At 39.7% G+C, this 13,630-nt stretch overlaps 1 protein-coding gene across 3 annotated transcripts in view; it reads left to right on the top strand.

The window, feature by feature from the left end:
• The window catches only part of SVEP1 (sushi, von Willebrand factor type A, EGF and pentraxin domain containing 1), a 573,162-nt gene extending 566,775 nt beyond the window's left edge, over nucleotides 1–6,387 (top strand). For all 3 annotated transcript variants that reach the window (XM_082255001.1, XM_082255000.1, XM_082254999.1), the window contains one exon: nucleotides 6,040–6,387. In XM_082255001.1, coding sequence (XP_082111127.1) covers nucleotides 6,040–6,070 — 31 coding nt within the window. In that variant the 3' untranslated portion in view covers nucleotides 6,071–6,387. The remainder of the gene's footprint in view (nucleotides 1–6,039) is intronic.
• The last annotated feature ends 7,243 nt before the right edge of the window (nucleotides 6,388–13,630 follow it).

Genomic DNA, 13,630 nt, shown 5'->3' with positions numbered 1-13,630 from the left:
GTGTGCTTGCCTCTTAGAAAATCTGGCGTAAACCACCATTTTGAACAGTGGCACAGAGTCACTCCACCAAATATATATATATATATATATATATATATATATATATATATATATATATACACACAGTATCTCACAAAAGTGAGTACACCCCTCACATTTTTGTAAATATTTTATTATATCTTTTCATGTGACACTGGAAAAATTACACTTTGCTACAATGTAAAGTAGTGAGTGTACAGTTTGTATAACAGTGTGAGTTTGCTGTTCCCTCAAAATAACTCAACACACAGCCATTAATGTGTAAACCCCTGGCAACAAAAGTGAATACGCCCCTAAGTAAAAATGTACAAATTGGGCAAAATTTGCCATTTTCCCTCCCCAGTGCCATGTGACTCATTAGCGCTACAAGGTCTCCGGTGTGAATGGAGAGCAGGTGTTCCTCATAGCAAAGAACTCTCTGAGGATCTGAAAAAAAAAAATTGTTGCTCTTCATAAAGATGACCTAGGCTATAAGAAGATTGCCAAGACCCTGAAACTGAGCTGCAGCATGGTGGCCAAGACCGTGCAGTGGTTTAACAGGACAGGTTCCACTCAGAACAGGCCTCGCCATGGTCGACCAAAGATGTTGAGTGCACATGCTCAGTGTCGTATCCAGAGGTTGTCTTTGGGAAATAGATGTGTGAGTGCTATCAGCATTGCTGCAGAGGTGGAAGGGGTGGGGGGGCCAGCATGTCAGTGCTCAGACCATACGCCGCACACTGCATCAAATTGGTCTGCATAGTTGTCGTCCAGGAAGGAAGTAATCTAAATAGGATGCACAAAAAAGCCCCCAAACAGTTTGCTGAAGACAAGCAGACTAAGGGCATGGATTACTGGAACCATGTCCTGTGGTCTGATAAGACCAGGATAAACTTATTTGGTTCAGATGGTGTCAAGCGTGTGTGGCATCAGCCAGGTGAGGAGTACAAAGACAAGTGTGTTTTGCCTACAGTCGAGCATGGTGGTGGGAGTGTCATGGTCTGGGGCTACATGAGTGGGGAGCTAGAGTTCATTGAGAGAACCATGAATGCCAACATGTACTGTGACATACTGAAGCGGAGCATGATCTCCTCCCCTCAAAGACTGGGCAGAAGGGCAGCATTCCAACATAAGGACCCCAAACATACCTCCAAGACAACCAATGCCTTGCTAAAGAAGCTGAGGGTAAAGGTGATGGACTGGCCAAGCAGGTCTCCCGACCTAAACCCTATTGAGCATCTGTGGGACAACCTCTAATGGAAGGTGGAGGAGCACAAGGTCTCTAACATTCACCAGCTCCGTGATGTCATCATGGAGGAGTGGAAGAGGACTCCAGTGACAACCTGTGAAGCTCTGGTTAACTCCATGCCCAAGAGAGTTAAAGCAGTGCTGGAAAATAATGGTGGCCACACAAAATATTGACACTTTGGGCCCAGTTTGGACATTTTTACTTAAGGGTGTACTACTTTTGTTGCCAGCGGTTTTGACATTATTGGCTGTGTATTGAGTTATTTTGAGGGGACAGCAAATTTACACTGTTATACAAGCTGTACACTCACTACTTTACATTGTAGCAAAGTGTAATTTCTTCAGTGTTGTCACATGAAAAGATATAAAAATATATTCAAAAATAAGGGGGAGTACTCACTTTTGTGAGATACTGTGTGTGTGTGTGTGTATATATATATATATATATATATATATATATATATATATATCTGCAGTTGTGCTCATAAGTTTACATACCCTGGCTGAATTTATGATTTTTTGGCCATTTTTCCAAGAGTAGGAATGATAACACAAAAACATTTCTTTCACTCATGGCTAGTGTTTGGCTGAAGTCATTTATTATCAATCAACTGTGTTTACTCTTTTTAAATCATAATGACAACAGAAACTACCCGAATTACCCTGATCAAAAGTTTACATACCCTTGTGATTTTGGCCTGATAACATGCACACAAGTTGACACAAAGGGGTTTAAATGGCTAGTAAAGGTAACTATCCTCACCTGTGATCTGTTTGCTTGCAATTAGTGTGTGTGTGTGTGTATAAAAGGTCAATGAGTTTCTGGACTCCTGACAGACCCTTGCATCTTTCATCCAGTGCTGCACTGATGTTTCTGGATTCTGACTCATGGGGAAAGCAAAAGAATTGTCAAAGGATCTGCGGGAAAAGGTAGTTGAACTGTATAAAACAGAAAAGGGATATAAAAAGATATCCAAGGAATTGAGAATGCCAATCAGCAGTGTTCAAACTCTAATCAAGAAGTGGAAAATTAGAGGTTCTGTTGAAACCAAACCACGGTCAGGTAGACCAACTCAAATTTCAGCTACAACAACCAGGAAATTGAACGGGATGCAAAGAAAAACCCACAAAATAAGTTCAGGTGAAATACAGGACTCTCTGAAAACATGTGGTTTGGCTGTTTCAAGATGCACAATAAGGAGGAGCACTTGAAGAAAGAAGGGCTGCATGGTCGAGTCGCCAGAAGAAAGCCATTACTACGCAAATGCCACAAAGTATCCCGCTAACACCAAACAGCACAGAGACAAGCCTCAAACCTTCTGGCACAAAGTCATTTGGAGTGATTAGACCAAAATTGAGCTTTTTGGCCACAACCATAAACGCTACATTTGGAGAGAAGTCAACAAGGCCTATGATGAAAGATACACCATTCCTACTGTGAAATACGGAGGTGGATCGCTGATGTTTTGGGGATGTGTGAGCTACAAAGCCACAGAAACTTTGGTCAGAATTGATGGCAAGATGAATGCAGTATGTTATCAAAAAATAATGGAGGAAAATTTGCATTCATCAGCCTGGAAGCTGCGCATGGGATGTACTTGGACATTCCAACATGACAATGATACCAAACACAAGGCCAAGTTGATCTGTCATTGGCTACAGCAGAATAAAGTGAAGGTTCTGGAGTTGCCATCTCAGTCTCCTGACCTCACCCTGGGGAGATCTCAAACGTGCAGTTCATGCAAGATAGCCCAAGAATTTACAGGAACTGGAGGCTTTTTGTCAGGAAGAATGAGCAGCTTTACCATCTGAGAAGATAAAGAGCCTCATCTACAAATACCACAAAAGACTTCAAGCTGTCATTGATGTTAAAGGGGGCAATACACGGTTTAATGAACTGGGGTATGTAAACGTTTGATCAGGGTCATTTGGGTAGTTTCTGTTGTCATTATGATTTAAAAAGAGTAAGCTGATTGATTGCTAATAAATTACTTTGGCCAAACACTAACCAACTATCACTCATATTCTCCGAAAAATAGCCAAGAAATCATACATTCTGCCAGGGTATGTAAACTTATGAGCACAGCTGTATATACACACACACTATATATATATATATATATATATATATATATATATATATATATATATATATATATATATACACATATATACATATATGTGTGTGATTTAACTAGTATCAAGCTGTTTGCTTGGAGTTCCTCTTTCATTTTGCACAAATGGATACATTTTTGGAGTGTCACATTAATATACAACATCACAATGTATATTTATATGGCAATCATTAATCCAGTCACTTTGAATCAAAGGTGGTTCGTTTCAATTGCAGGCATTGCAATACCACTGGAGTTCATATATTCTTATTAGAGGATTAGGGATCCTTCTCCTTGATCAAAGAGACCTATACATCTTTACAGAATATGAAATGCATCAGGTGGACATTTTTACATTGCAAAAAACAATATGTGGAAGGAGCCCTTTTGCTTGTTAGTGCAGTGTTACAGGGAAGAACATTGCTGTCTTATTTAAAGAAAACCTGGATTGAGAGAAATATGTTAACTATTTTTGCTGACATAAGATTTATAGTTGCTTGGCTGTCTCTGAATGTAATACTTTTTCAGCTACTGGACTGAATTGAGCATACAGGCAGCAAATGAAAACTCTTGCAAACGTGTTATAGGTCAGGTTTACAAAGCACTGAAGCCATTCAATTGGAAGGACTGCCAAGCAACTACAACCCTAAATCCAAAAAAGTTGGGACGCTGTGTAAAATCTACATAAAAGCAGAATGCATTGATGTGCAAATCTCATAAACCCTTCTTTTATTCACAACAGAAAACATATCAAATGTTTAAACTGAGAAAATGTACCATTTTTAAGGAAAAAAGATAATCTTGAAAGTGATAGTAGCAACAAGTCTCAAAAAAGTTGGGACAGGGCAATGTTTACTATGGCGTAGGAATGTTCTCCTATTCTTGCCTGATACAGGGTTCTAATTGCTCAACAGTTCTTTGGTGAAAGGTCTGGACTGCAGGCAGGCCAGTTAAGCACCCAGACTCTTCTATTACGATTCTCATAGATGCAGTATGCGGTTTAGCATCGTCGTGCTGAAATATGCAAGGCCTTCTCTGTAAAATACATCATCTGGATGGGAGCATACTGTATACTGCTCTAAAACCTGGATATATCTTTTAGCATTGGTGGTGCCTTTACAGATGTGCAAGCTGCCCATTCTATACACACTAATGCAACCAACAGAGATGCAGGCATTTGAAATAAAAACTGATAACAAGCTGGAAGTTCCCTCTCTTTAGTGCAGAGGACGCGGTGCCCATGGTTGCCAAAGAGAATGTCATATTTTGATTAGTCTGACCACAGAGCAGTTCTCCACTTTGCAACAGACCATTTTATATGAGCTTTGGCCCAGAGAAGATGGTGGCGTTTCTGGATCATGTTCAGATATGGTGGCTTTTTTGCATGATAAATCACAAAATAATTTGTGGAAGTAATCCTGAGCCCATGCAGTGATGTCCATCAAAGAATCATGCCTGCTTTTGCAGTGTCATCTGAGGGTCTGAAGATCACAGGAATCCAATATTGCGCTTTGGCCTTGTCCCCTGCACACAGTGATTTCTCCAGATTCTCAGAATTTTTTGCTGATATTTTGTACTGAAGATAATGATATAGTAAAAGTCTTTGCAATTTTACGTTGAGAAACATTATTCTGAAATTGTTCAACAAATTTTAGACGCAGCTTTCTCAGATTGGTGAACCTCTGCCTTTCTTTACCTCTGAGACACTCTGACTCTCTAATATGCTCTTTTTATACCTAATCATGTTGACAATTTACCTACTTAGTTGCAAAATATTGTTGCAACAACTTGGTTGTTAGTACCACTTATTTTGCCAGCTTTTTGTTGCATTGTCCCAAATTTTTTTGAGACGTTGCTTGCATCAATTTTAAAATAACCTTATTTTTTTTTTTTTTTTCTTAAAATGGTACATTTTCTCAGTTAAACATTTGATATGTTTTTATATTTTCTATTGTGAATAAATTTTATATTTTCTATTGTGAATAAAATGTGATATAAAATATGGATTTATGAGATTTGTAAATCATTGTATTCTGATTTTTTTGTAGATTTTACCCAATTTGTTTTTTTTAATTGGGGTTGTAGTAATTAAAAAGGGAAGGGCAGTGATGGTAGCTTAAATTTTTCTTTAACAGGTTTCCATTAAACAAGGCTAATAAATAGCTGACTCAGTGGCGTGCCTAGCATATATGGCACCCGGAGTGGGGGGTGCAGCATGAATCGGGTGCAGACTCTCTGGAGGTGCTGTGGTGGGCCAACATTTTTTTTTTTTTTTTTTTTTTTGCACACAAAAAAAAAAAAAAATACTGGGCAGTCACCACACCCAGAAAGAGTGCATCTTGCACCCCCTAAGTACAGCTGCACTGACACTAGAGGTCTTTAAGCCATTAAATAAGAATGTATGCAAAGGATTAGGGAAACCAATTCTAAAGCTCTGTTTCCATATCAAATCTAGTAACTCATACAAAGTCTGTGGTTTTTCACTTCGGATTCACAAAGCCCTTTATATATGAGCATGACATAGCAATATATACCAACTGCCTTACTTTTTTGTGTGCTTTAATTTATTTTCAAACATAATTTGTGATTCCCTTTGATGTGCCACAGCTGTAGTTCTAATCACATCCTAACTGCTTCTCTCCTTTTTTGTTTCTTTCAGGAAAAGAAAAAATGGGTTTTCGCCTTTCTAGCCATAAATTGATTTTGCTGCACAAAAGAAACTCTATTTTTCCCAGGATCTGATCTAGAGTTCATTTTAATTCAAATTGGAGTGCCATAATGTGATATATTTTCTTATGCTTGTGTATTTTTTAAGGTTCATCTGTATTTTCATATGCAAATGTATGTATTATTAATATGCTGCTCAAGGTTGAATGTTAATTGAAGATGGTTTGTGTATATATTTTCCCCCAGTGTTGCAGTTCATCTAAATACTATGTGTGTTTATATGTACTTTGCTGCCTAAGGCAACTGTAAGGAATATACTTGTGATGGCACATAATTATAAGTAAGCAAAAAAATTGCAACTCAAATATTAGTATGGTGAAAAAGATTATTGTTTACCTATGTTAATATATCTTTGTTGTTTTATTGTTAACTGAAAACCAAAATCAGCACAAAACCTGTTTTTTTTATTTTTATTTTTTATTTGAATGTGTTGTTGATATCAGTTATCCTACAAAACATTACACATTTTATAATAAAAAGACAGAACTTTTTTTTTTGTTATGATGGGAGCTTATTTTCATGACCCTGTTTCTGTTATCATACTTAATTGCATAATAATGCATAAAAAAAAAAATTGGCCTAAAACAGTAAGGGGCTCAGTTATGTGTTATGTGCCAAAAGACACATATAAAACACATTGCTGTGCTTTACAAATATGTACTATATTTTGCTTTCTTCCAAACATCAAACAAAGGAAGCCTAAAATTAATTTTAATGATTTTAAAATGTGTCAGAAGCAGGGGAGTCCAGTCATCTGACCTGTCAAAATCATGTGACTGGGACATCCTCCTATCATGGAGTTTTCTCTCCAGTGTACACTCCGACAGGCACAGAAAAACTTCCCACTGTGGTGTGCATTTTATAAATGGCAGTATAAAGGCGCAGTATGAAATGATGTGTATGAAGCTATGGGTTGGGAAACATGGACTTTAGAGGCACAAGTATTATAAAAGTACAAATTTTATTCAAAATAATTAAAAATTAAAAAAAAAAAATACATATATACATGATAGAGAAGAGACATTTTCCTGTCCCTACCACATCCCTCTCCATATCCATATTTTTACCCATTTATATTTGAAATAGTGTGGTTCTCATTGGTAAATAACAAATTAATTTTATCAATTTTCTCCATTTTCCTTGCCCTTACAATCTCAGAGGATATTTCTACCATGTAAATGGTTCCCTATATAGATATACCGGACGTTGCTCCAGCTTCTACTATTATAACTTCTATTTCTATTTGAGCTGCCTGGTTTGCATAGGTTATTAATTTACTAGTTATATCATTACAGCTTTTCCAAAAAGGTGGTGGTGCTTGTCCTTAACACAATCCCTCTCCTCCTGGGTGATTCCCCTTTGGCCCCCTGTTTTTACCATTTGTTGTCTCAGGGGGTCAATGCTTTACAATCGCTGTACTTGTGGTGTTACTGGGTGTGTCCCCACATCTGCTTCTGCCCCTATGCATGCTGCTCCTGGTCCCCGGGGCCCTAGTTATGTAAATCATTCCTCATCTCTATGTACTCCATGTTTCTTTGGTGAAAGGAATATACACATGAAAAACAGATGTGCGTTTTTTATGATGTATTGATCATGATTTTCATTATAGAACTTAAAAGAAAGGTTACAACAGAAAATAGGCTCCTGAAGAAGCGTATTATCCTGAAACATGTCGAGCTTTAATCTACTGTATATCTTAACGCTATCAGGCTTATTCCTCTATCAGCCTGGTATCCAAGTGCTGGAGTGGGTTAAGCCAATCAACTATGTAGTGTTTTTTGACAATATATTCTCTACCATGTATACATGCATTTTTTACATTTTTAATTACCGTATTTATTGGCGTATAACACACACTTTTTCCTCCTAAAAATGGAGGATCGCCGAGAGCAGAAGGGGGCGGGCCGCGCCGAGGAGAAGGAAGGATGGGCTGTCATAGGAAGACGTATGACGTCTATCATAGGCGGGACTTCCGATGACAACGAGCGCTCGTTCTCCCTTCTCCTCGGCCCGACCCTTCTGCTCTCGGCGCTGCTTCCTGGCCTTTTTAAAAACTGATCGTGTCAATGGCGCTTGCGAGGCTGCATTAGTGGAGACTGCACTGGCGAGGCTGCATTGCTAAAGGCTGCATTGCTAAAGGCTGCATTGCTGGAGGCTGCATTGCTGGACACTGCTTATGAGGCTGCATTGCTGGAGATTGCTGATGAGGCTGCATTGCTGGACACTGGTGAGATGTCATTTGATTAAAAAAAAAAAAAGAGTTCAAAGCTGTTTATTTTAAATTTAAGCTTTTTTCCTGAAATTTCACTCCTAATATTTAGGTGCGTGTTATATGCCGATAAATACGGTATTTTGAATAAAATTTGTACTTTTATAATAATTGTGCCTCTAAAGTCCATGTTTCCCAACCCATAGCTTCATACACATCTACCTAATCTTGGTCTGATGAAGGAGCACTACTGCGCATGCTCCGAAATGCATTACCGCCCCCTGACGTCATCACACTTCGTGCGGTCCACCGGCGAAGCGTGCATTCCATTGTAGCCTCGGACTGAGTCACTGCCCCTGGTTGGGCTCCTCCATTCCATCCTGTCTTTGCTGCGGGACGGCTTAGGAGGATCGAGCTGCAGGGTCAGGAGGAACCCCGAGCAATGACGCTTATGTTCGTTCATCCTGTAAGTGTTTTTATCTTCATGTGCAAAAAAAAAAGGTATCATCAGCTGCACTTAGAGGCGCCTTCTTCTTTTCCCAGCTCTTACACAGCTGAGAACAGAGGGAAGGTGATCACTTAAAAAAGGGTAATAATGTATTTTTATATCTATACATGTTTTGCCTTTCATTTGTATTTTAAACTAAATACTGTAGGTTGGTTTTCAATCACTTTAACCACTTGCCGACTGCCCGCCGCATATATACTGCGGCAGGCTGGCTCGGCTGCGTGAATCGGCGTACCTGGCAACCACTAGACAGCGGGTATGCAGATGCACGGGACCTGTGGCACTGATTGCCACCGGCCATCCGCGATTGTTGCCCACTGAGAGAGAAGGACGATCTCTTTGCCCGCTGAGAGAGAAGGACGGTCTCTTTCTTCTCTCTGAAATATAGGATCACAGGTCTCTATGATAATTTCACAAGTCCCTCCCCCCGCAGTTAGAAAACACTTAACACATCACATTTAACCCTTTGATCACCCCTATGTTAACCCCTTCCCTGCCAGTGTCATTATTACAGTAATAGTGCATATTTTTAGCACTGATTACTATAGTAATGTCACTGATCCCCCCAAAAGTGTAAAAAAATGTCAGTTAGGGGTCCGATCTGTCCGCCGCAATGTCGCAGTCCCGCTAAAAATCGCAGATCGCTGCCATTGCTAGTAAATAAATAAATAAAAATTACATAAATCTTTCCCTAGTTTGTACGCGATAACTTTTGCGCAAACCCTCAAAATACGCTTATTGCGATTTTTTTTACCAAAAAAATGTAGCAAAATACAAATTGGCCTGAAATGATAAAAAAAAAATATTTTTTTCCATTTTTTTTTTGAATGTTATATAGCAGAAAGTGAAAAATATTGTTTTTTTTTTTCAGAATTGTTGCTCTTTTTTTGTTAATCGCACAGCTGATCAAATACCACCAAAAGGAATCTTTTTCAGTGGGGAAAAAAAGGACATCAATTTTATTTAGGTATAGCATTGCACGACCGCGCAATTGTCCATTAAATTAATGCAGAGCCGAATCGCAAAAAAAAAAAATGGCCTGATCATTAAGGGGGCAAATGTTTCCGGTACAGAACTGTTTAACCACTTGCCGACTGCCTAACGACTATTTACGTCGGCAGTCAGCCCCTCACAGGCAAAGCGACGTAGATCTACGTCGGTAGCCTGTGAGGCTCTAGGGAGTGAGCGCGCGCCGCTGGAGGACCCGATGTCTGCTGCTCACTCGCGATCGCCGGTTACACCGGGAGAAAGGCAGGCGGCTAGTGTAAACAAAGCCGCCTGTCATTCTCCCCTGTGTAACAGCAGAGATCATACGGACCTGCTATGGAGGACCGTAGATCTCTGCTGTTACACACACAGCCACATCCAATCACAGTTAAGGCCCGTACACACGTACCGATCGTCGGCATACAAACGTCGGCGGACGAAAGATCTGCCGATTGTATGCGTGTTAGTATGGTGCCTCCGACAGATGTCTGCGCACAATCCGCGGACAAAAGTCTTTCGTGCAAACATGAAAATTTTTGTCTGCGGACACCAGAACGGACGATTGTTCGCCTGTCAGTACAGAATTCGGCCGACAGACCGCAGATTTGCAAGACTGGGCATGCTCAGAAAATTAAAAACACAGGGAAAGTTAACCATTACATGACATCACTTCTGCAGTCAGCTGAAGTCTGCAGACAAAATTCTTGTGCTGTCCTTGTGCTGTCTTTGCACTTTTCAACAGACACCGACATCCCGGGGAGAAAAGAGGAACATTTGTATGCCGACCATCGGTACGTGTGTACGGGGCTTTAGAATCACGCCCCTAGGGACACACTTAACCCCTCCTTCTCAAATAAAGTTAACCCCTTCACTGCCAGTGTCATTTTTACAGTAACAGTGCATATGTATAGCACTGATTACTGTAGTAATGTCACTGGTACCCCCAAAAATCTCAGTCAAGGGTCCAATCTGTCCTCCGCAATGTCGCAGTCCCGCAAAAAAATCGCAGATCGCTGCCATTACTCATTAAAAAAAAAACAATAAAAATGACAAAAATCTTTCCCTTTGTTAGTAAACACAATAACTTTTGCGCAAACCAATCAAAATACGCTTTTTGCGATTTTCTTTTTTACCAAACATATGGTAAAAAAAAAAATTGGCCTAACATGTTAAAAAATTTTGATTTTTACATTTTTTGGAGGGGAATTTCATATAAGAAAATGTGAAAAATATTGTTATTTTTGGAAAATTGTCGCTCTTTTTTTGTTTATAGCGCATGATCAAAAAATTGCACAGGTGATCAAATACCACCAAAAGAAAGCTCTGTTTGTGGGAAAAAACAGACGTCAATTTCATTTGGGTACAGCGTCGCACGACCGCGCAATTGTCCGTTAAAATCACGCAGTGCCGAATCGCAAAATAGGCCCTGGACAGGAAGGGGGTAAAAGCTTAAGTGGTTAAAGAAGAAATATAGAGTCAGCAAAAAACCCAATATACAATACATTACAGTACTGCTAGAAAAAGAAAATGGCCTTCACCAAACTGTTGCCACAAGGTTGGAAGCACACAATTGTCCAAAATGTCTGTGTACTATTTGCTGTGGCATTGCCAGTACTCTTTATTTGAAACACTTTAACAATGCTTCCTGGAGTTCTTTCTTAATGTGAAAAGATGGCAGACTTCAATACAGTTATGAAATTCTTTCTGATGTTGTATGTGTGATGATAGCGCAGCCCATAGCTGTCAAAGAGGAGCAGCACAAGAAAGTAATTATGCATGCATGAAGTTACATATGAGACATCATGTAATCTCTGTGCTGAATAGGGCTGGCTCTATTAATACATTTATCTTACCTGCATAATTCCACTAACCCCCCCCCCCCCCTTAGTTTATCAATATTCAGAAAATAAACCAGCATTGAAACTATGAATCCCTGGCAGCGGTGGTGTGCCATGCATCTAAGTAATGTTCAAAGTACTCACTCTCAATGAATAATAGACTTGGTTAGCAACCTGATAACAAAGACTTCAAACGTATTTGATACTGTGATCGAAGATAAGAAGACTGAAATATGGGATAGTAATTGAAGTGCTGTGAAAACAAAAAGCCTCTCATTGATATTACCCACATTGTCTCTAAGCACAATGACTGTAGCAGCTGAAAAAAAAACTGGTTAATTCAACCCTATGCCACATTCAGTCTTATAGATGTGTAATCTTTCCTTACCTTCCAGCTTTGAATTGCCAATCTTCCATGGTAGTTTTCTAGAGCATCTACCTAATAACTGCCACAGTCCAGCACCGTTGCAAAGTGGAAGAGTGGGATTGATAATAAAGTTCCCACCCAGGACAGGGCCTCTGTGAACAGAGGGTGTTCCCTTCCTGGGAAATGAACTAGTAATCTATTCAGAGTAACTAGGGGCAGAGGAACTACTGCAACCAGCATATAACATAACCATAGGTAAAAATTAACACCGGTATGAAAATAAGCTATATATAAGTAAAGTTTATGGATGTAGAGAATTGGCTGTACATACAGTACATCCAACATACAAACAAGTATTATCAGCAAAGGACCCAACAGAAGTCCTGGTGGAATTGTGCACATATACCTGGGAATATGTAAATACATGTGGTATGTTTATATTGCTGCCTACTCCACCATTTTCTTATGTTCTGTCTTTAAATGTGGTATGTTTATTTTGCTTAACCATCTGTAGACTGTTCTCTTTGCAATGCTTTATCTCTTACCTTAATTTATAGCCTTTTTATAGCCTTTAGCGTTATCTCTATTAGCTGTCCTGTTATAAATCGGTTTCTGAAGTGAAAATCTTGCTCTGTTTATCCAGCCTTACTTTATTAACTCCTGATTAGTTGATTGGAAAGCACCCACCCCAACCTATAACTGTATATAACTAGGCATCACTTGGGGAAGGCACATTTGCTGTTGGGGCTCATTCTCAAAGTGGGGCTATTTCTATAAGTGGGAGCACTTCTGACTCTGCACTTCAGCGAATGCACAAAGTGAATGAACACAGGAAAGGCTGAGATAAACACCACACAGACTACAGGTGACCTTATTTACCCCTTCAGCTCTTTCTCCTTGTAACATGCACTCTCTACCACTTCTTCTTACAGCTGTGTCCTCTATCCTTAAACTCTCTCTCCTTCACCCCTCTTCTCCACCCCACAGCTTATATATATATATATATATATATATATATCACCCTCACTTCTGCCCTCTCCTTATTGCTGCACTCACCATCTCCTGCTATTTCTAAATCCACACTCTCACACAGTGGCGTACCTAGAGCATTTGGCACCCAGGGTGGATCCTATATCTGACACCCCCCCCCCCAAATTTAACATTTTAAAATGTAAAAACACCCACAAAAATTTGTAATGTTTCAAAGAATATTTATTGCACAAATTTCCCAGCCCCCCTATCACAGTGCCCTTTGCAGTCTGCCCCCCTCCCCTGTCTCTCTAATCACAGTTCCCCCATTTGCACTCTCTGCCTCCCCTGCACAGTCCTACCATTGGCATAAACAGATAGCTAATACTATTATCAATGTGTTTAAGTTTGAGTAAGAGATTTGAGACATGCTAAAGGAGATGGTCAGAGACTGCGGAAATGGTACAGGAGATAGTCAGAGACTGAGGACATGATAAAAGAGATGGTCAGAGACTACGGACCTAATACAAGGGATGGGCAGAGACTATGGACCTAATACAAGAGAAATCTGAAACTGAGGACATGATACAAGAGATGGTCAGAGACTACGGACACGGTACGGGAGATAGTCAGAGACTGAGGACA

The sequence above is a fragment of the Pelophylax lessonae genome (assembly GCF_965119305.1).
Source record: "Pelophylax lessonae genome assembly, chromosome: 1".
Classification (NCBI taxonomy): Eukaryota; Metazoa; Chordata; class Amphibia; order Anura; family Ranidae; genus Pelophylax; species Pelophylax lessonae.
Note: the sequence above shows the minus strand (reverse complement) of the source record. Positions and strands in the feature narration are given on the sequence as shown.